The sequence below is a fragment of the Lynx rufus genome, unplaced genomic scaffold (genome assembly GCF_022079265.1).
Source record: "Lynx rufus isolate CCGP_SWC_20201006 ecotype Redwood Valley unplaced genomic scaffold, mLynRuf1.p SCAF_21, whole genome shotgun sequence".
Taxonomy (NCBI): Eukaryota; Metazoa; Chordata; class Mammalia; order Carnivora; family Felidae; genus Lynx; species Lynx rufus.
Genome location: NW_025814836.1, coordinates 9,732,128 through 9,748,750, shown reverse-complemented (window position 1 = coordinate 9,748,750; position 16,623 = coordinate 9,732,128). Strand labels below are relative to the sequence as shown.

The window sequence follows — 16,623 nt, the reverse complement described above, 5'->3', positions numbered from 1 at the left end:
CCAAAGTCAGACGCTTAACCGATTGAGCCACCCAGCTGCCCCTGTTGAACACATTTCATACTGAGTCCCTGTGAAAGGAATTCAGAGAGAAGAGCAAAGGAATAAAACATGTTTATAGTAGGATTTTAAAATGGGAAGCTGAAGTAAAACAGAAGTATTGGGAGACCATTCCAGATGCTGACCTGAGGTGGGGAGGTGCTTGAAGGGACAAGCTGGATTGTATAAAGCAGTCCAGAGGAGGCTCAGTCTTTCCTTGTGTTTCTTTCCACCCTCCCCTCTGAAATGTCCAGCCTCTTCTCCCTTTCTCCCAAAGAAGACTGGGACCTTTGTTGTGCTTTCATTTTCTTTACTTAGCTTATACAAAAATGTTTTGCCTATCCTATCATAAATATGGTAATGGTGATATCAAAAGGAGGTGGTTTAGGACATTTAATTTTCTAAATTATGCTGCTGCCTGGTTTTGTAATTTATCCTAGACCAGACCCTTCAAAAGCTGATTTCCTACTTTAGACCAGCCCAATTATTACTAATGATGGGCTTCTTTACCAAATGGAAAGACTAATAGCCCTTTGAACTGTTATGCAATTCCATTGTAGTTTGTTAGTGTGAACACCTTATAGTGTTTCTGCATCTCCCCAAGTGTTTATGATTCCTTAAATTATATTCTTTTGTGAGATTCCCCCCCCCCAGGTCTCCCCTATTACAATCCCTTGGACAAGGCAGTTGTTATTTAGTAGGGTAGGAATAATTTTCTGAGACACCTAATAAACACTGTGCACGTGCGTATTGAGGGTTTTTGTTTTTGTTTTTGGTTTCGTTCTCTTTATTCTCTTCCTCTGCCTTCTTCTCCTCTGCCACTGCTGCCTCCTCTCCCCTCACCCCTTTAATCTTTGGGCGGTGCATTTTTGAGTACATAGTAGGTCTCCGTAAGTACTTTTGAGTGATGTATTGACAACAAAATAAGTACTTTTTTTCCATCATGACCTTCCATTCCTAAAATGATACTCCTGAAAAGATAGCTCCTTAGTCTTAGAAATAGCAGTAATTACAACAAGGAGTCCTTACCACTCCTTACTATTTAGCCTGCTTTTCATGGCAAGATTAGTTCAGATCTGTATTTGTGGCACCGTTGTAGAAGGACATCTCTCCCATCGTCACTGCACAGCTGTTTACACAAAGCTCTTACACCTCTGCTTGACTCGAGTCACGCAGTGATTTCCAGAGTGCCATTTCCGTCATTTTGCCCAGAGTCTTTTCCCCGTAATGGATTACCAGTTGCTCCCATGGTGTCAGCTAGGTGTCTCACTATCTTAACACCAGGAAGATGGAGACCTCAGCTTCCAAGAAGAGTCCTCTTCTTTTCTGGGAAGGAGAAGTAGACGTTATCCTTACAAGTATTTACAAATTACCATTTTAATACTTATTTACCGAATACTTAAATAGCTCTTACTGTGCCATAAGCATGTTAGCAAAATTTACTTTCTATGCTGGTAGAAGGCCTGTGATGTAGGTGTTACTATCCTTGGTTCATGGATGAAGAATCTGAAGCAGGCGGCTGAGTAGCTTGCCTAGGACCACACAGATTGAAAGTGGTGGGGCCAGGACTCAGACCTGGGCCATCTTGCTCCAGGGTGGATGCTTTTAACCACCAAGATAAGCCTCTCCCATTAAAGGCCATTCTGCAGACAGGGATTATACATGGTCAAGAAATTTCTAGAAAATCAGATTGTCCCAAGATAGGCAAAGATTGCCACAGCACAACAAACTGCTTAAGGAGAAGGAAAATCAGTAGCAAATTGAGTAAAACTGTCTGATATTTAGACATAGAAAGTACATCTCTCCCTGGGAAAGGCCCGTGTGGAGATACCTTCTGAGGATGATAGTATTTCTGTAGCTGCATCCCTTGGATTAAAGTTGCTAGCTTATCTTTGCCTTCTTGCATTTTATAATAGACAATGAGGAGAGCCAGTATTCTGGCTGCGGAATCTTCTTAACCAGATCATTAGGGCATTTACTACATTCCACGTTACAGCAGGGGACAGTGTTGCCAAACTTTCTGCCACTAATGAAAGATTCCCCTTTCCTCCAGCTTCTAGTAACATTTGAAACATTCTTTTAAGCCCTAACAGCCTCCTTGGAGCCCTTCCCTACCACCTGGTCCCACTGATAGAGCCACATATTTTAGATTTTTTTTTTTTTTTTAATGGCAACACCCTGCTTCCGGGTCCCAGGATCTCAGTTATCGAATGCTACAAATTTTAGTGCCTTCACACAGTAATGGTGGATTATTTTGCTTCTCTGCTCCATCTGGAGTCACTTGACTGGGTCCTCTCCACTTTCAAAATGGTTCACTCCAATGGCTGGCAGTTTGGTGCTGGCAGTTGGGAGCTCAGCCAGGGCTGTTGGGCAGTGAGTGACCTCAGTTCCTTTTTATAGACTGCTTGGAGTTCTTTGTGGCATGGGGGTAGCTGTGTTCGCAGAGTGAATGTCCCAAGGGCCAGGTGAAAGCGTGTCCCCTTCTATGACTTAGCCATAGCAGTCATATAACATCACTTCTGCCATAGTTTCAAGGAAAGGGCACCTTAATGGTGGTAGTTCTCAGTCTGTACAAAAAGAGCATGAGGCATAGGCGAAGGTGTGGTTACTTTTGGAGAGCATGGTCTCCCACAAAACAGGACTATCAGAAGATCCCCATACATAATATTCCTTTGTCTCAATCCCTTCTTTTTTCCTTAGCTAAGCAAATTCCAGTAACATAGTTTTTCTACTTTGTTGGATGGTATGTTTTCATTTAAGTGCGCATGTATACTCATACATGTTAACTTTGTCCTCACCTGCTTTTTTTTGCCTGAATACATTGAGCTTATTCCTTTTATTAATGTTCCGTTTGAAAAGAACCTGCCATCTATTAGCAAAATCAGATTCTTTGTTTCGAAAAAAAAAGAAGGTTCATATCTAACTCCTATTCTGGTTTGCATTTGCAGATCAAATACTGTAGGCATTTATTGAAAAATGACAATGATAATTTATTCCCTTCCTAATGGTAGCCCATGAAGGGTGGTGAAAAATAATTCAAAACAGGTTAGAAAATGATTTGCTGTTGACATGGGTGGGTTTTGCAATAAGTTGGCTGGTTTATCCCTTATGGACAAGCCTGTTAAGTATTTATTCATTCAACTAGTATTTATGGAGTATTGTGTCAGGCACTGGGCTTCCTTGACAGCCAGAAGTGGTCTTGCCCTCATGGAACATGTGACATAGTGAGGAAAGTGGGCATTAATAGATAGTCACCAAATAAATGTAAAATCATAACCTTATTAAGTGCTGTAGTAGAAGAGAGCTCTAGAGTATCTGATGGGGAACCTGACTCTGTCAATCCTAATGAAGTGCTTTTTTAGCAAAGATTTGGACAATGGAGAAGACAAATCTTGGCGAGAGACACGTGAGTGTGTATGTGTCACAGCCTCACATAGATCCCAGGGCAGATATCTGTAGATACCCATGCACCTGTTTTACAGGCATTTCCAGGAAAGCAGTAGCTTCTGCGATTCTGTCAAGAGACCATGTCTTAAGTAACTCTTGGAAAGCACATGTTCATACAGGCTTTTTACAGAGCAGTTTAAGGAGCCCTTTTCATTTATGGAGAATTACTTAATTTTGAATAATGGCGATTGCTACAAACAAGGACAGTTCAAGTAAGGGGTATAAAGTACTAAGGATAGCAGTGGTTTCCCATGTAGGGCCTGGGGACCCCTGGAGCTCCACAAGACCCCTTCCCCATCTGAGGTCAGAACAGTTTTCAGAATACCGAGACATTACCTGCCTTTTTCATGTTCCTTCTTTCATGAGTGTAAATGGACTTTTCCAGAGACGAGATGATGTGAATTTAGCACAGCAGATTGAATGTAGAAGCATATATGAGAACTCCACTATCATCTATTAAGCCAGCCTGTTAAGAACTTTGCAAAAATGTGAAAGAATGTCATTCTTCATATTATTTTTCTAAACATTGTTATTTTTGTGCCAGTGTTATTTATGGCAACATGTAATGAGCTTATTTTTATCTTTTTTTAATGAATACATGTTTCTAAAATTTGCTTTACCTCCTAATTATTGATAGATACAACCCACATAGATGGAAGTTCTTTTGGGTCCTTGATAAATTTTTTAAATGCCAAGAGGTTTTGAGACCAATAAGTTGTGAGAACCGCTGAAGTATGGCATTCTACCTGACTTTGAGCATATTACTTAATCTCTCTGAGACGCAAGGAGTCTGTAAAATGGGGATGATGATCAAAGTACTTCCCTCATAAAAGGATGAAACGAGTTAGGGTATGTCAAGAGCTTAGAAGAGTACGTGGCCCGGAGTAAGCGTTTGGCATGTTAGCTTTTGTTATTATTACCATTTAATATGGAAGCAGAATTTATGTGAATCCAAACACGACTGAGGCACTGCTGCTTCGAATTCTTGCCTGTGTTTGTGGTCATCTAAGTCGTTTTGGTAAAATACAGTGTTCCAAAGCGAAAGAAATTGGATTTTGTAATTTTTCTTTTGAGTGGCAGCAGCGGTTTTCATTGGCACATGGCCAGGGTGTGAGGTTTGAAGACACACAGCTTCAGAATAGTGTGGAGTGCTTTCTCTGCCTGCCTCCCTGCCCTCGGAGTCCAGGCCCTCATGCCCACAGCCAAGGTGTGCCGTGTCCGGAATCCTGGCGAGCAGGTGCGCCGATGTTGTTTGAGAAAGCTCCCCGGAGATCATGCTATCTCTAGGCTCCAGTGTCCTGGATGGTGAGCTGGAAGGAGGGGCCACATTAGACAGCATTTCATTCAGCCCCCTTACTTTTCAGATGGAGGAACTTTGGCCCAGAGGGATGATTTGTTCATATGGACTCACTCAGCATATTAGAGGCATCCCAGGATGAAAACCAGCATTCTGATTTGTAATGGAAAGAATACCAGCCTTAGAATCAAAAGAACTGTTTTTAGTCTCTGCTGAAAAGCCTTTGATGGTCATCTGACATTGAGCAGTTTACTCCCATCCTTAAGACTTTGAGTCCTTATATTTGTAACATAGAGATGAAAATATCTATCCTCCCAAGGTTGTGAAAAGCATCAAATAAGACCTCCCACAAAGGTACCCGGGATGTGTCCTCTCAGTAAGAGTCTGTCTGATTCTTTGCATGTGAAGTCCACAGAGGGGCGCATACCTCTGAAATAAACAGTTGTTTTCAAAACTGAAAAGCCTGCCTTAAATACTGTACTTTGTAGCTTTGTAACAGTTTCTTTTTTTTCTGTCTTTTTAGGACAGCCCAGAAACTTACAGGACCTGTGCCGAATTAAAATTCGACAATGTATAGGCCTTCAAAACCTAAAGCTACTTGACGAACTACCAATTGCCAAGGTCATGAAAGACTACTTAAAACACAAATTTGACGATATCTGATGTACACAGAACTGTGAGCAAGATTAGGAGTTATATTCCAGATACTTAAAAGGCTTTTTGCCTTGCACAAAGTATATCCTATGCAATTTCTGATTTGCTGTGAAGTCAGAAAGCAGGTATACACTTTTAGGTTTTTTGTTTGTTTGGTTGGTTTTCATGGTAGGGGAGGGATTTTTTTTATATATATATATATAAACACACACACACAAACACACACACACACACACATACACACACACACATCCCACATGCTTGAAGGTCTTAATTTGGTTTCTTGGTCCAAGTTTAAGAGGTCCAAGCTTTCTATACAATATTGCATTTACAAAACTTGTTTTTCCAAAATGACACAAGCAGGGCTGAAGTGGAGAATTTACCCTTTCCAAATTTATGGTTTCATGGGCGCGCACGACGGTATGAACCGGCAGAGCACTTGTTAAGGTTTGGAGGCACAGCTCCACCCGGGGTGGGGGGGTGGGGGGGATCCTGGGTTCTACTGGAAAATGCCCGAAGAAATTTTTAAAGTAATGCTGTCACCTCATTCATTTTTAATGAGTACAAATTGGCGGTTTCAAACTGTTCCTTTCCTAATTAATGTAGCTTTCGGATGACATAAATCCAGTACCTCTGCTTTCCTGTTGGTGTGCTCTTATTTTTTAACTTATTTTTTTAACAACTGTAGTACACTACCCGGAGACATTGGAACTCAACTTCTGTCTCTAGTTGAATCGTGCTTTTAAAAAAAAAAATTAATGGAAAAAGAAGATAACTTTATAAAGCCAGTGTGTTCTGTTTTTAAAACAGTGCCTCCGTGCAATACTCTTTCTGGTGTATTTTATCCATTATTTCACTTGATGTTTCTCATTCCACAACCGGCTCCAACATGCCCACAAGGACAGGAACCGCTACTTTTAATTTTAATTGCAGAACCATAGTGTGTCAGTTGCAATTTCCATCGTAAGCTTTGTCGTTCACTTTAAGCAGAAAATTTCATATCCTGGTGGTAGAGTCTTCCCTAAAAATAGCCCAAAATATTGTCAAACCATTTGGCTTTAACGGTTCAATAATTCGGGGTGGTTTCATGGTGTTTTCTTTTTTTCTTTTCTTTTTTTTCCTCTTCCCAGTTTAAAAAACGATTTCTAAAGGGTACAGTTTCGAATGGGTGCGCAGTTGTAAGTCTGGTTAATTCCTGTTATGCTAATTAAACATTTCCTATTCATTTTAAGGTTATGCACAGTGAAACTCTTCTGGACGGTTGTTTTATTTTCTGGGTTGATTGGGCATACGTTTGCAGTGTAAACATGGTTATGATAATGTGTAACAACGGGAAAGGTTCCAGAAGCATTAGGGATCTATGATGATGCCCTTAGAAATGTGTTCTGTGCTTGATTTGTCATCATATTGGTTTCAGAAGAACCTTTTCAAATATCCCAGTATTGTTCTTAGTGCTTTGGGAAATTTCAAAATATTTACACACTAGTAATAAATTTGTTATCAGAAGTTTACAAGATGAAGGGCTTCTTTTGTCTGAATTTCTAGTTTTAAGTCATTCAGTATAAAACGTTTTCATCTGGAAAGTGCAAGCAGAATTAAGAATCTACTCTGGCTTTACATTTTTTAGAGAGCCAGCAGCGCCATTTTCTCAAGCACAAAGTCTGTTCTCTTCGATGCGGAGTAGCTTTGGTGTTGGAGTATCTGATCTGCTGTAGGCATCGCATAGGTTTATGAGGAACAAGAACGGGCAGCTTTGGAAACAATGATTTGGGGATTGCTGATGGGGTACATGGACTCTTTTGCAGGGAGCCAGTGAGAGCGTGGCCAGTTTTATAACCATTCCAAAACTAACTGGAACCTGATAGATAGAAATGGGTCATCTCCATCTTCCAAGAGAGAGAGTCCCTTTTGGAAGTCAACTGTGTTCTCATTCTTTTAACCAGTGCCCAAGTCAGAACTGAGACATACTTGCAGCATCAGGGGCATGGCATGGCCAGAAATGAATTGAGTGTTACTTCCCCCTCAAAGCCCAGGCCTTAGGGAGGTGAGGAGCCGGGAGGGCGCCTGGAACCCTGCACTCTGAGCAGGAATATTAACATTACCATCACACAGGGCTTCTTTCCTCAAACGTGTGTATTCATTTATTCAGGTAGATTAAAATGATTTCTTTCTCCAGCCATTTGGAGGTTTCCAAACTAAGTTAGCCACTGAGTTTGAGTCAGGGAATTCCAAGTAAGAAGATCAGATTAAGGTAAATTCTTTGTTCTGTATTGCTGCTGCAACTTCGGAAAAAAATTATGAGAGCTCTTCCTGGAATTGAAATTTCTATTTAATGAAGAAGTGGATAATTCCATTGTTTATTGTTTGAAGTTTGATTTACCTGGAAGCTTAAAGAGAATGTTTTGGTTTTGTTAGTGAAATCCCAATCACATACCCTATTCAACCACAACTAAAACTTCAGTCTCAAAGGTGGTAACCAGTAGAATACAGGGACAAACGTGCAGGTCCGCATTTGAATTTAATTGGCAGGGATGCATTCTGTGGTCACGTCATGAGTAGAGAGAACAAGTATTTTCAGAAGATCAACTGATTGGTTTTTCCTGAATCTTCACCACAGTGTTCCAAACATTATCAAATTTGTCACTGAGCCTTCTATGTTCCTTTTGGAATTTATTGTTTAAACCTATTCTTAAACCTTTATAAAAATATATTTGGCAAGTACACCAAAGAAACCAACTCATAAAAGATTATGATCATTAATGAACTGCCAACCTCATCTTTTGAAAACAGAAGATTTTTTTTGTGTGTAAATATTTGTGTTTATAAATGTACAGCAGAGTTAAGAGTGTTTTTTAGGTTATTTAATTCCCATATTTCTAAACTATTTACTACAGAATAATCCACGCTTGTTAGTTTGGAGGACTTGACTGTTTTGTTTTTTTTTAATTCATTATCAGTCATGCTTGGAACAGCATTTCCGCTAGAGAATTCAATGTTCTGGCAGGAGAAAGAGTCCACATCTGGAGCCTGAGGAGTCTAGAGTGATTTGTCAGACGCACACCCTAAGAGACAAGAATGTATAGTTTCATTACCAGAGTGGACCGTATGCAAACAGATTCTAACTTCCCTGCAGGTTTGCTCAGTAGCCCAGAATGTGATTGGGATGAGGCCCTTTGCCCACAAATTTAGCTTTCATGTAACTCCTAGTGTTATATCATAATGTATTTTGTTCTTCCTTTGTAATGTAAGTTTTGCTTTGGGTCAATTTGAATTAAAAAAAAAAAAACTTAAATCTGGTTTAAAACCCTTTCGGAATTGTGTTTTATTTCTAGTCTACCTTAGCTTTTTCATATTCTAGGCTGTTCGGTGAAAAGAAACGAAGATCTGTCTTTCATTCATCGGCATTTTAGATCATTGGGAACTGTATGGAGAGCGTGATCCAGAAAACAGCATCAGTTTAGATCAGAGAAGGCAGTTCTTGCCCCCTCCCCCAATCACTTATTTTGCTGTGTTCTGCATGTACCACCACAAAAGAGTGTTGATTGAGCACCGAGCCCTTTTGGGCCCAATTCACCTCTGCCTCATGCCTGCCACACCTTGACTGAGCACAGAGTTCGGACCACATTGTTTCTAAGCACAGAACAGAATGATGAATTGGAGGTAGTTGATTAGTCTGCAGGAGATAGAAGCAAGACAACTCTGATTTCACACTTCCTTTATGTAATATAAACACAGTTTGATTCAGGAGAGACTTCACACTACTGTGAGTGACGGTGTGCTGAGGAAAAGGGAGGGCAGACAGTTGAGACGGAGCACCCCGATGCAGAAATAACCGATATTTTGCAACTAACTTTGTTGAGGACTTGTCCAGGGTTTGGCACAACCAAAGGCCAAGAATGGGACATTTGAAACCATTCCTAATGATCAGCAGGGGAGTTCAGATGTGAAAAATAGCTGTGTTGCTTGGAAATCTTGAGGTCATTCCTTTTCCAATATGATGTAAGTAGTGTTTTGTTTTTTCAGCTGACAATTTACAAAAATGGCTTACTAGCTATTGATAAAACAGATTATCTACTTGATAAAAAAATATTTCCACATCCCATGTAGCTGCGTTTCAGAGAAGAGAGAAAATGGATTTGTATCTGCTGCCTGTATTTATGTAACATAATGTAACTGTGTTCTCTTAACACGTCTTACAAATTTTGATGTTAGAACTTATATGAGCTTAAATACCAATAAAGATTTTAAATATCCACTGCCAGATATTTAGGCCCGAGTTGCTCTAGACTCCTAAGATAACAAAGGTAATTGGTCTTTATTCGGTCATTAGTTATTTGGTCATTACCATTGAGACGTCTTAAGTGTTAGATAACTGAGGTGTCAAGTCGGCATATGGCGCTGCTGGATCTCATGACTTTTCTTTACGCTGCTGGTAAATAGTATTTAAACTTTTGTAAATATATTTCCTTACTAAGGGATCATGATGCCTTTTATAGGTATTTCTTTATCTTCCAGAAGAACTCTGTGATTCCTGAGCGACAGTTAACATTCTGAATCCCATTTGGAAAGACTGAGGTGATCTGCGGGAAGGTCCTGTAAGAGATGGTCGGTGTGGGAATGAAACCCTGAGCTAGTGCTGCTGCTCCAGTGCTCGGTCTCTTGTCCTAAAGGAGTGTCACACTCAGTATTGAAATGTGCTCTTTTGTTTCATTCATTCGCTGACGCCCAGAGTGCCTTGTGCTGCGTTTTCCATTGCACATCCACAAACCATGCAATTTATCAATTCTGAAGATCCATTACAGGTAAAGGATCAGATTCCAGGGAATTACTCTCTTCTGTTGCAGATAGGACCTTAAAAAAAAAATTCATATAATTGTTTGTGGTTACTATAAATACGTTCTGAGTCTTGGTTTATTCCAGCGTCTTAAAAATCATGCTTAGCACATTTTTTATGTTTCCTTTTAATTAGGTAATTGTTTCACATTAGTTAAGTGTGACTTCTTTTACGTTACACTAAGTAGTAATGAAGTGATTCACTTTTCTCTGAAACAGTATTTTATGAATCAGAAAAGAAGTGGCTTAATTTGGACAACAGGACTTAGTTGAAGTTGAGAGACTCGGTCACGTGATGAGTAGGCTGTGCCTTTGTGACTGACACAGAGGTAATCCAGCTGCAGGGAGTTCCTATTTTATCTGGCAAACGGAGTCCTATTTTTCTTGCTGCTCAGGCTTGAAGCTAATGTTGCTTTTCTTCCTCTGATAGTGTTGGGTCAGGTCACTGCTCAGTTTTCTTTTTCTTTACTAAAAAAAAAAAAAAAAAAAAAAAAAAAAAAAAACCATTTGTAGGGGTAGGGCATGGGTTTACAGTACATGACCATTTTGTATTTCTCTAGGGGCTTTCTAGGTTTTCCCTCTCTTAGTTCTGGCCACTTAACCCTTGAGCGAAGTACATACACATGCACAAAGTATGCCCTTGGCCACACCAGGTTGCTTTTGTGTGCTGATTGTAGAGTTCCCAGATTGTTTGTTTTTCCTGCCTTACCTGGGTAGAATTCTAGCTTACTACCATTTAGGAAGAATGCCTAGCAAACTAGTCAGGGCTACATCCATCTATCATCTTGGGTAGCGCCACAGAGGAACAGATTGCATTTCTTCTTGGTTTATTACCAGTGCTCTTAAGAAACCGTTTGCTGTGAGTTCTTTGCACAGTGGGTTCCTGGGGGACAGATCCCTGGCCTTATTTGCCTAAATCTCAAACAGTTCCCTTAAAGCCTCCAAGGAAACCAGGGACAAGTGGATGACAGCATCAGCTTTTCTCAGCTCCAAATCTCAGGTAAGTGGAGTCCTCATTCCTGCCAGTATTGCCTTTTGCTGTTCCTTCCTCCTCCCCTCTGTCCGCATCCCTCTGGCCTCCCCTCCACCATCGTCACTGGGCAGCGGACTCACATGATCAACCATGCGTGACACTGTGATGGCAAGCTTCCAAAGAGAGACTGCTGGACTCTGGCTGCAGGGAATTCTGTCTACCAGGAGACTGCGTCCTGAGCTGGCACAGCGCATCAAGCTTCTTGAAGGATTCCTGTTCCCATTGGGGCAGTGGACACTCCATGTATGTCCAATTCAGCATGTCTAGACAGGGAGCCCCGACTCACTGTGTATCTCCGTGGGCTACAGCCATGCTTAGAGCTCTCCTCAGTCCTCAGGGCAGCTAGATGGGGACCGAGGCAGAACCCCTGGCCCATCACTACCCTCCATGCTCAGCCTGCAGAGCACAAATCGTATCACTTTCTATGTAGTAGGAAAGCACCAGCATAGGTGGCTCTTTATGTTCTTTAACCTTCTCCTGAGTGCCTCCTTGGCATGGTGCCTCACAAAGTATTACACAATCAATATTTTTCAAATGACTGAATCTCGTCCAAACCTTCCTTTTACAGGTGGGAAAGCTGGGCAGTTGAGAATGGAAGTGATTTGGTAGCTGTGGCCACGCACGTAGTGACTGGCGGTAGGGCATAGAAGCCAGGCTTCCTCAACCCCTGCGTTCTCCGGCCCTCCCGGGACTAGCTGGCTCTCCTCTCACTGGCACCAGTTGCTTCCCATGAACAGCAATTGACCCATTGTTCACACAGCAATGATGGGATGAGACACACTTTGGCAAGAGTTGGCAGGGCTCGGGATTTTCTATACGTACTTCCTAGATTTAAAGCCCACACATCCATACACTGCCTGTAATTTCCTACAGAATGTTTTCTGAAAATTCCATTTTAGCCTCTGCCACAACTTTTTGAACTGAAGAGAAACAACTACGGTTCTGGAGACGCCCTTAGGAAGTACACTGCCATCCTTGTGAGGGTGGCAACAGAAATTCTCGGCATGCTGTGTTTCTGTTTTGCACTGCATGTTTACAAGATGTCCCATAACTGGATACATGAGCCTGTACTGAGACCCCTGTGGCATTCAAACTCAAACTTTTTTTTTTTTTTGCCCTTTCATCTTTCATGCAGGCAACTAAGATTGATAGATGTTCCCATCCTTCCATCACATTTTATGATCTCTTACATTCATGATATACATTCCCATTGGGAGTTAAGGAGACCTGCCAAGGAGTAGAGGGAGGAACTTGGATATTTCATCTTAGCAATAAGGTTGAGTTGAAATAAATATCCTTATATCAGATAGCAGCTAATTGTTGTATACACTTTAAAATAGATGCTTCTTTAAAAAGTAAAATAAGAAATAGTTGTTTTTTATCTGGAGGCTTCTGAAGTTTGTATGTAAGGTGCTGATAAATTTTCTTAGGGATTAAATCATTACCTTCAGCAATTAAAAAGTAAAACATGCAGATTTAGAGGTGGGGGGGGACCAAGTGTCACTACTGACATGGAAGGTGACATGTTAGTTTAACCCACAACTATATGGCCAACTAATCTTTAAGAAAGCAGAAAAAAATATCCAATGGGAAAAAAGTCTCTTCAACAAATGGAGTTGGGAAAACTGGACAGCAACATGCAGAAGAATGAAACTGGACCACTTTCTTTGACCATACACAAAAATAAATCCAAAATCAATGAAAGACCTAAGTGTGAGACAGGAAACCATCAAAATCCAAGAGGAGAACACAGGCAGCAACCTGTTTGACCTAGGCTATAGCAACGTCTTACTAGACATGTTGCCAGAGGCAAGGGAAACAAAAGCAAAAATGAACTATTGGGACTTCATCAAGATAAAAAGCTTCTGCACAGCAAAGGAAACAACTAAAAGCCAGCCGCTGTAATGGGAAAAGATATTTGCAAATGACATATCTGATAAAGGGTTAGTATCAAAAATTTATAAAGAATTTATCAAACTTAACACCCAAAAAAACAAATGACCCAGTTAAGAAATGGGCGGAAGACATGAATAGACATTTTTCCAAAGAAGTCATCCAGATAGCTAACAGGCACATGAAAAGGTGCTAACATCACTCATCATCAGGGAAATACAAATCAAAACCACGATGAGATACCATGGCACACCTGTCAGAATGGCTAAAATTAACAACACAAGAAAGAGGTGTTGGTGAGGATGCGGAGAAAGGAGAGCCTTCTTGGCACTGTTGCAAAGTGGTGCAGCCAGTACTCTGAAAAACAGTATGGAGTTTCCTCAGCAAGTTAAAAATAGAACTTCCCTACAATCCAGCAATTACACTACTAGGTATTTACCCAAAGAATACTAAAAGACAGATTTGAGAGGGTACATGCACTCTGATGTTTATAGCAGTATTCCCAACAATAGGCAAACTATGGAAAGAGCCCAAGTGTCCCTCAACTGATGGATGGATAAAGAAGATGTGGGGTGTTATGTATGTGTAATATATATATATATATATATATATATATATATATATATATAAAATGGGATATTACTCAGCCATCAAAAAGAATGAAATCTTGGGGCATCTGGGTAGCTCAGTCAGTTGAGCATCCAACTTTTCATTTGGGCTCAGGTCATGATCTGGTGGTCATGGGATCAAGCCCCAAGTCAGGCTCTGTGCTAGCAGCCTGGAACCTGCTTAGGATATTCTCTCTCTCTCTCTCTCTCTCTCTCTCTGTCCCTCTTCTTCCCCCCATTCTCTCTCTCCCTTTCTCTGTCCCCCCCCGACTCTCTCAAAATAAATAAATAGACATTAAAAAAAATGAAATTTGCAACAACATGGATGGAGCTAGAGTGTATTAATGGTAAGTGAAATAAGTCAGAGAAAGATACCATATGATTTCACTCATATGTGGAATTTAAGAAACAAAACAAATGAATGTATGGGAAGGGGGTAAAGAGGGAAACAAACTGTAAGAGACTCTTAATAATAGAGAACAAACAGGGTTAATGGAGGGAAATTGGTGAGGAATGGGCTAGATGGGTGATGAGTATTAAGGGCACTTGTGATGAGCACTGGGTGTTGTATGTAAGTGATGAATCCCAGAATTCTGAAGCCAATATTGCACTGTATGTTAACTAACTAGAACCAAAATAATTTTTTTTAAAGGAAGGGTGTCCAATTATTTTACCCTAATTCATCAGCCTTTAAAAGTATGATGCTTTATTCCAGAAAGTATCCATGGAACATTTGGAGGTCCCATGGTTAAAATCACAGCAGACATGTCAATAAGGTGGTCATTTCACTTCCAACTTCCTGTCAATCCCAATTCAGGGTAGATTTGAAAGTTACCACCACCACCACCTCCCCACCCCTGGCAGGTGTTTCTAAGGCATGAGTTGTAGGGCCATTAGGGTCTCCACCTGCCGGGGTAATACCAGTAGTGGAGAGATGAAATCCCTTGCCTCACACCTCCTCATGGGAAGAGCGCGTCCGGGGAGGAATGGGTTCAACACATGGCCACAGTTCCATAACAAAATCCAAGATACACCACCAGGAGCCTAGAATTGAGACAGCCAGAGCTGGTAGCAGTCTCTTCCTTACCTTGGAGCCCCTTAAAGAATAAGGGATGGCCTCACCTGAGTCACAGAAGCTGTGGGCCTGGGATGCAGCAACTTGCTACAGCCTGTTGAGCACACTTGCTGGACTCCTGATTCCTGTTCAATCTGTCCTCTGGTGTATCTGTCCCATAATGCATAAGTGATGAATGTGTTAACACACCCCCACAAAAGCGTGTGTGTGTGTGCGTGTGTTATTACTAAAATAAAGCCTTAGATGAACAGAGATGAGATTTTGATCAAAGAATAGTGTTGGACAGAAAACTGGCTCTCATGGAAGTAGGGCAGGCCTGCGTGCCTCTGCAGAGGTCAACTCTGATTGTGTGTCATGACGTGAGCAGGACTTCCGTGTTAGGGGCCTGAGGATTTATAGTAACCGGTTAGTCAGGTCTAGAAGGGGATGGGAAACTAAGGCAAGGAGGCAGTGGAGGGGCTGGTGCTCAGGAATGAGTGTTAGCTGGGAGATCTGTGGTGGGGGGAGCAGGGCAGGGTGTCCCGTCCTATTGGACACCCAGCCCGAACCCAGGACAGTAGTTGGGATTGCCTCTTGGGACGGCTTCTCCAAGTCATTCCTGTTCCAGTGGTGAGAATGCCCTTCCCCTCTGCTTCCTTCCCTTGGGAAGTCATGATTGGAGAGATTGTCCTGCAGTTCCTCTTTCCAAGGGGGAAACCGGTTTGTAGGTTTGTCTCCACCTGCCATGTTGGAAGCCCCTGGAAGGCAGGGATCTCGCATTGGGCTTTGTGGCCCAACAAACAATGCCTGGCTGTAGTCATGGGGCCTTGTAGATGGTGAGGGAGGGAGGGAAGGAGGGAGTGGGTATAACAGCCCCTTGAAAGCTCTGTTATCAGGTAAGAAAATTGGAGGAGAACCAGTGTTCGATTTGCTCACATAGATTCCATTAAGCTACCATTTATTCTTTGTCAATTCTCACCAGCACCCTGTGAGGTAGGTACTTTGATCGTTTTCACAGCTGAAGAGGCTGAAGCTGGTTCTTCCCTACTCCAGTTTGCCTGTCAAGCTCTGCCAGCCCCTGGCCCACCCACCTCACCAGGGTGCCTCCTCCCCCGGGATGCTTCCCAAGCCTCCAAACGGGCCTCACTCACCCTTCCCTGGGCTCCTCCAGACATCTGTATTGCCCCTGTTATCACAGATGCCACCCACTGTCTTGTTCATTGTGTGCACTTGTGTTCCTGAGGGTTCTTAATGTAGAACCTATGAAATCTAAGTGTGTGACATATTGTATGGGTGCACATGTGAGTTTTCTAGGGAAGAGGGTCTGGGGTACTGTCAAATTGTCAAAGGGCCCTGTCATCCCCTAGTGTCAACAAGTGGCACATTGACCCTGTGGTAGTTCCCGAGTGTGTTTCCCTGCCAGCCCAGTACCAAGGGCAGCTCCTCGACCCACCTCTGGGGCCCTGCCCATGTATTTGGCCTAAGTCCTGAGTACTCCGCGCTGAGCCAGGTGATGATGGCATACACCTCCTGCCTCCTGGGCCCGGAGTTCCCACCTGACTGGGCTGGGGTGTGAGTCGGCTGCCTTGGTCTCCCTTCCTCCCCTATCTTTCTTCTCATCTCCTCACTTAACTATTTCCACATGAGTCCTAAACCTCCATCTTCAGTGAGAAGGTCTTAGGGAGCAGAGAGTTTTGGGGCAAGAAGGGACCTGGGGGACCCCATGCTGTAATTTGGGGAAAGGAGAGGATGCCCTGACTAGAAGAGC

At 42.1% G+C, this 16,623-nt stretch overlaps 1 protein-coding gene across 1 annotated transcript in view; it reads left to right on the top strand.

Moving 5' to 3' along the window:
• The window catches only part of ASB7 (ankyrin repeat and SOCS box containing 7), a 53,378-nt gene extending 43,565 nt beyond the window's left edge, over nt 1–9,813 (top strand). Inside the window, exon 6 of the mRNA XM_047086692.1 lies at nt 5,304–9,813. Within this exon, the coding sequence (XP_046942648.1) occupies nt 5,304–5,443 (140 nt within the window). The 3' untranslated portion in view covers nt 5,444–9,813. The remainder of the gene's footprint in view (nt 1–5,303) is intronic.
• The last annotated feature ends 6,810 nt before the right edge of the window (nt 9,814–16,623 follow it).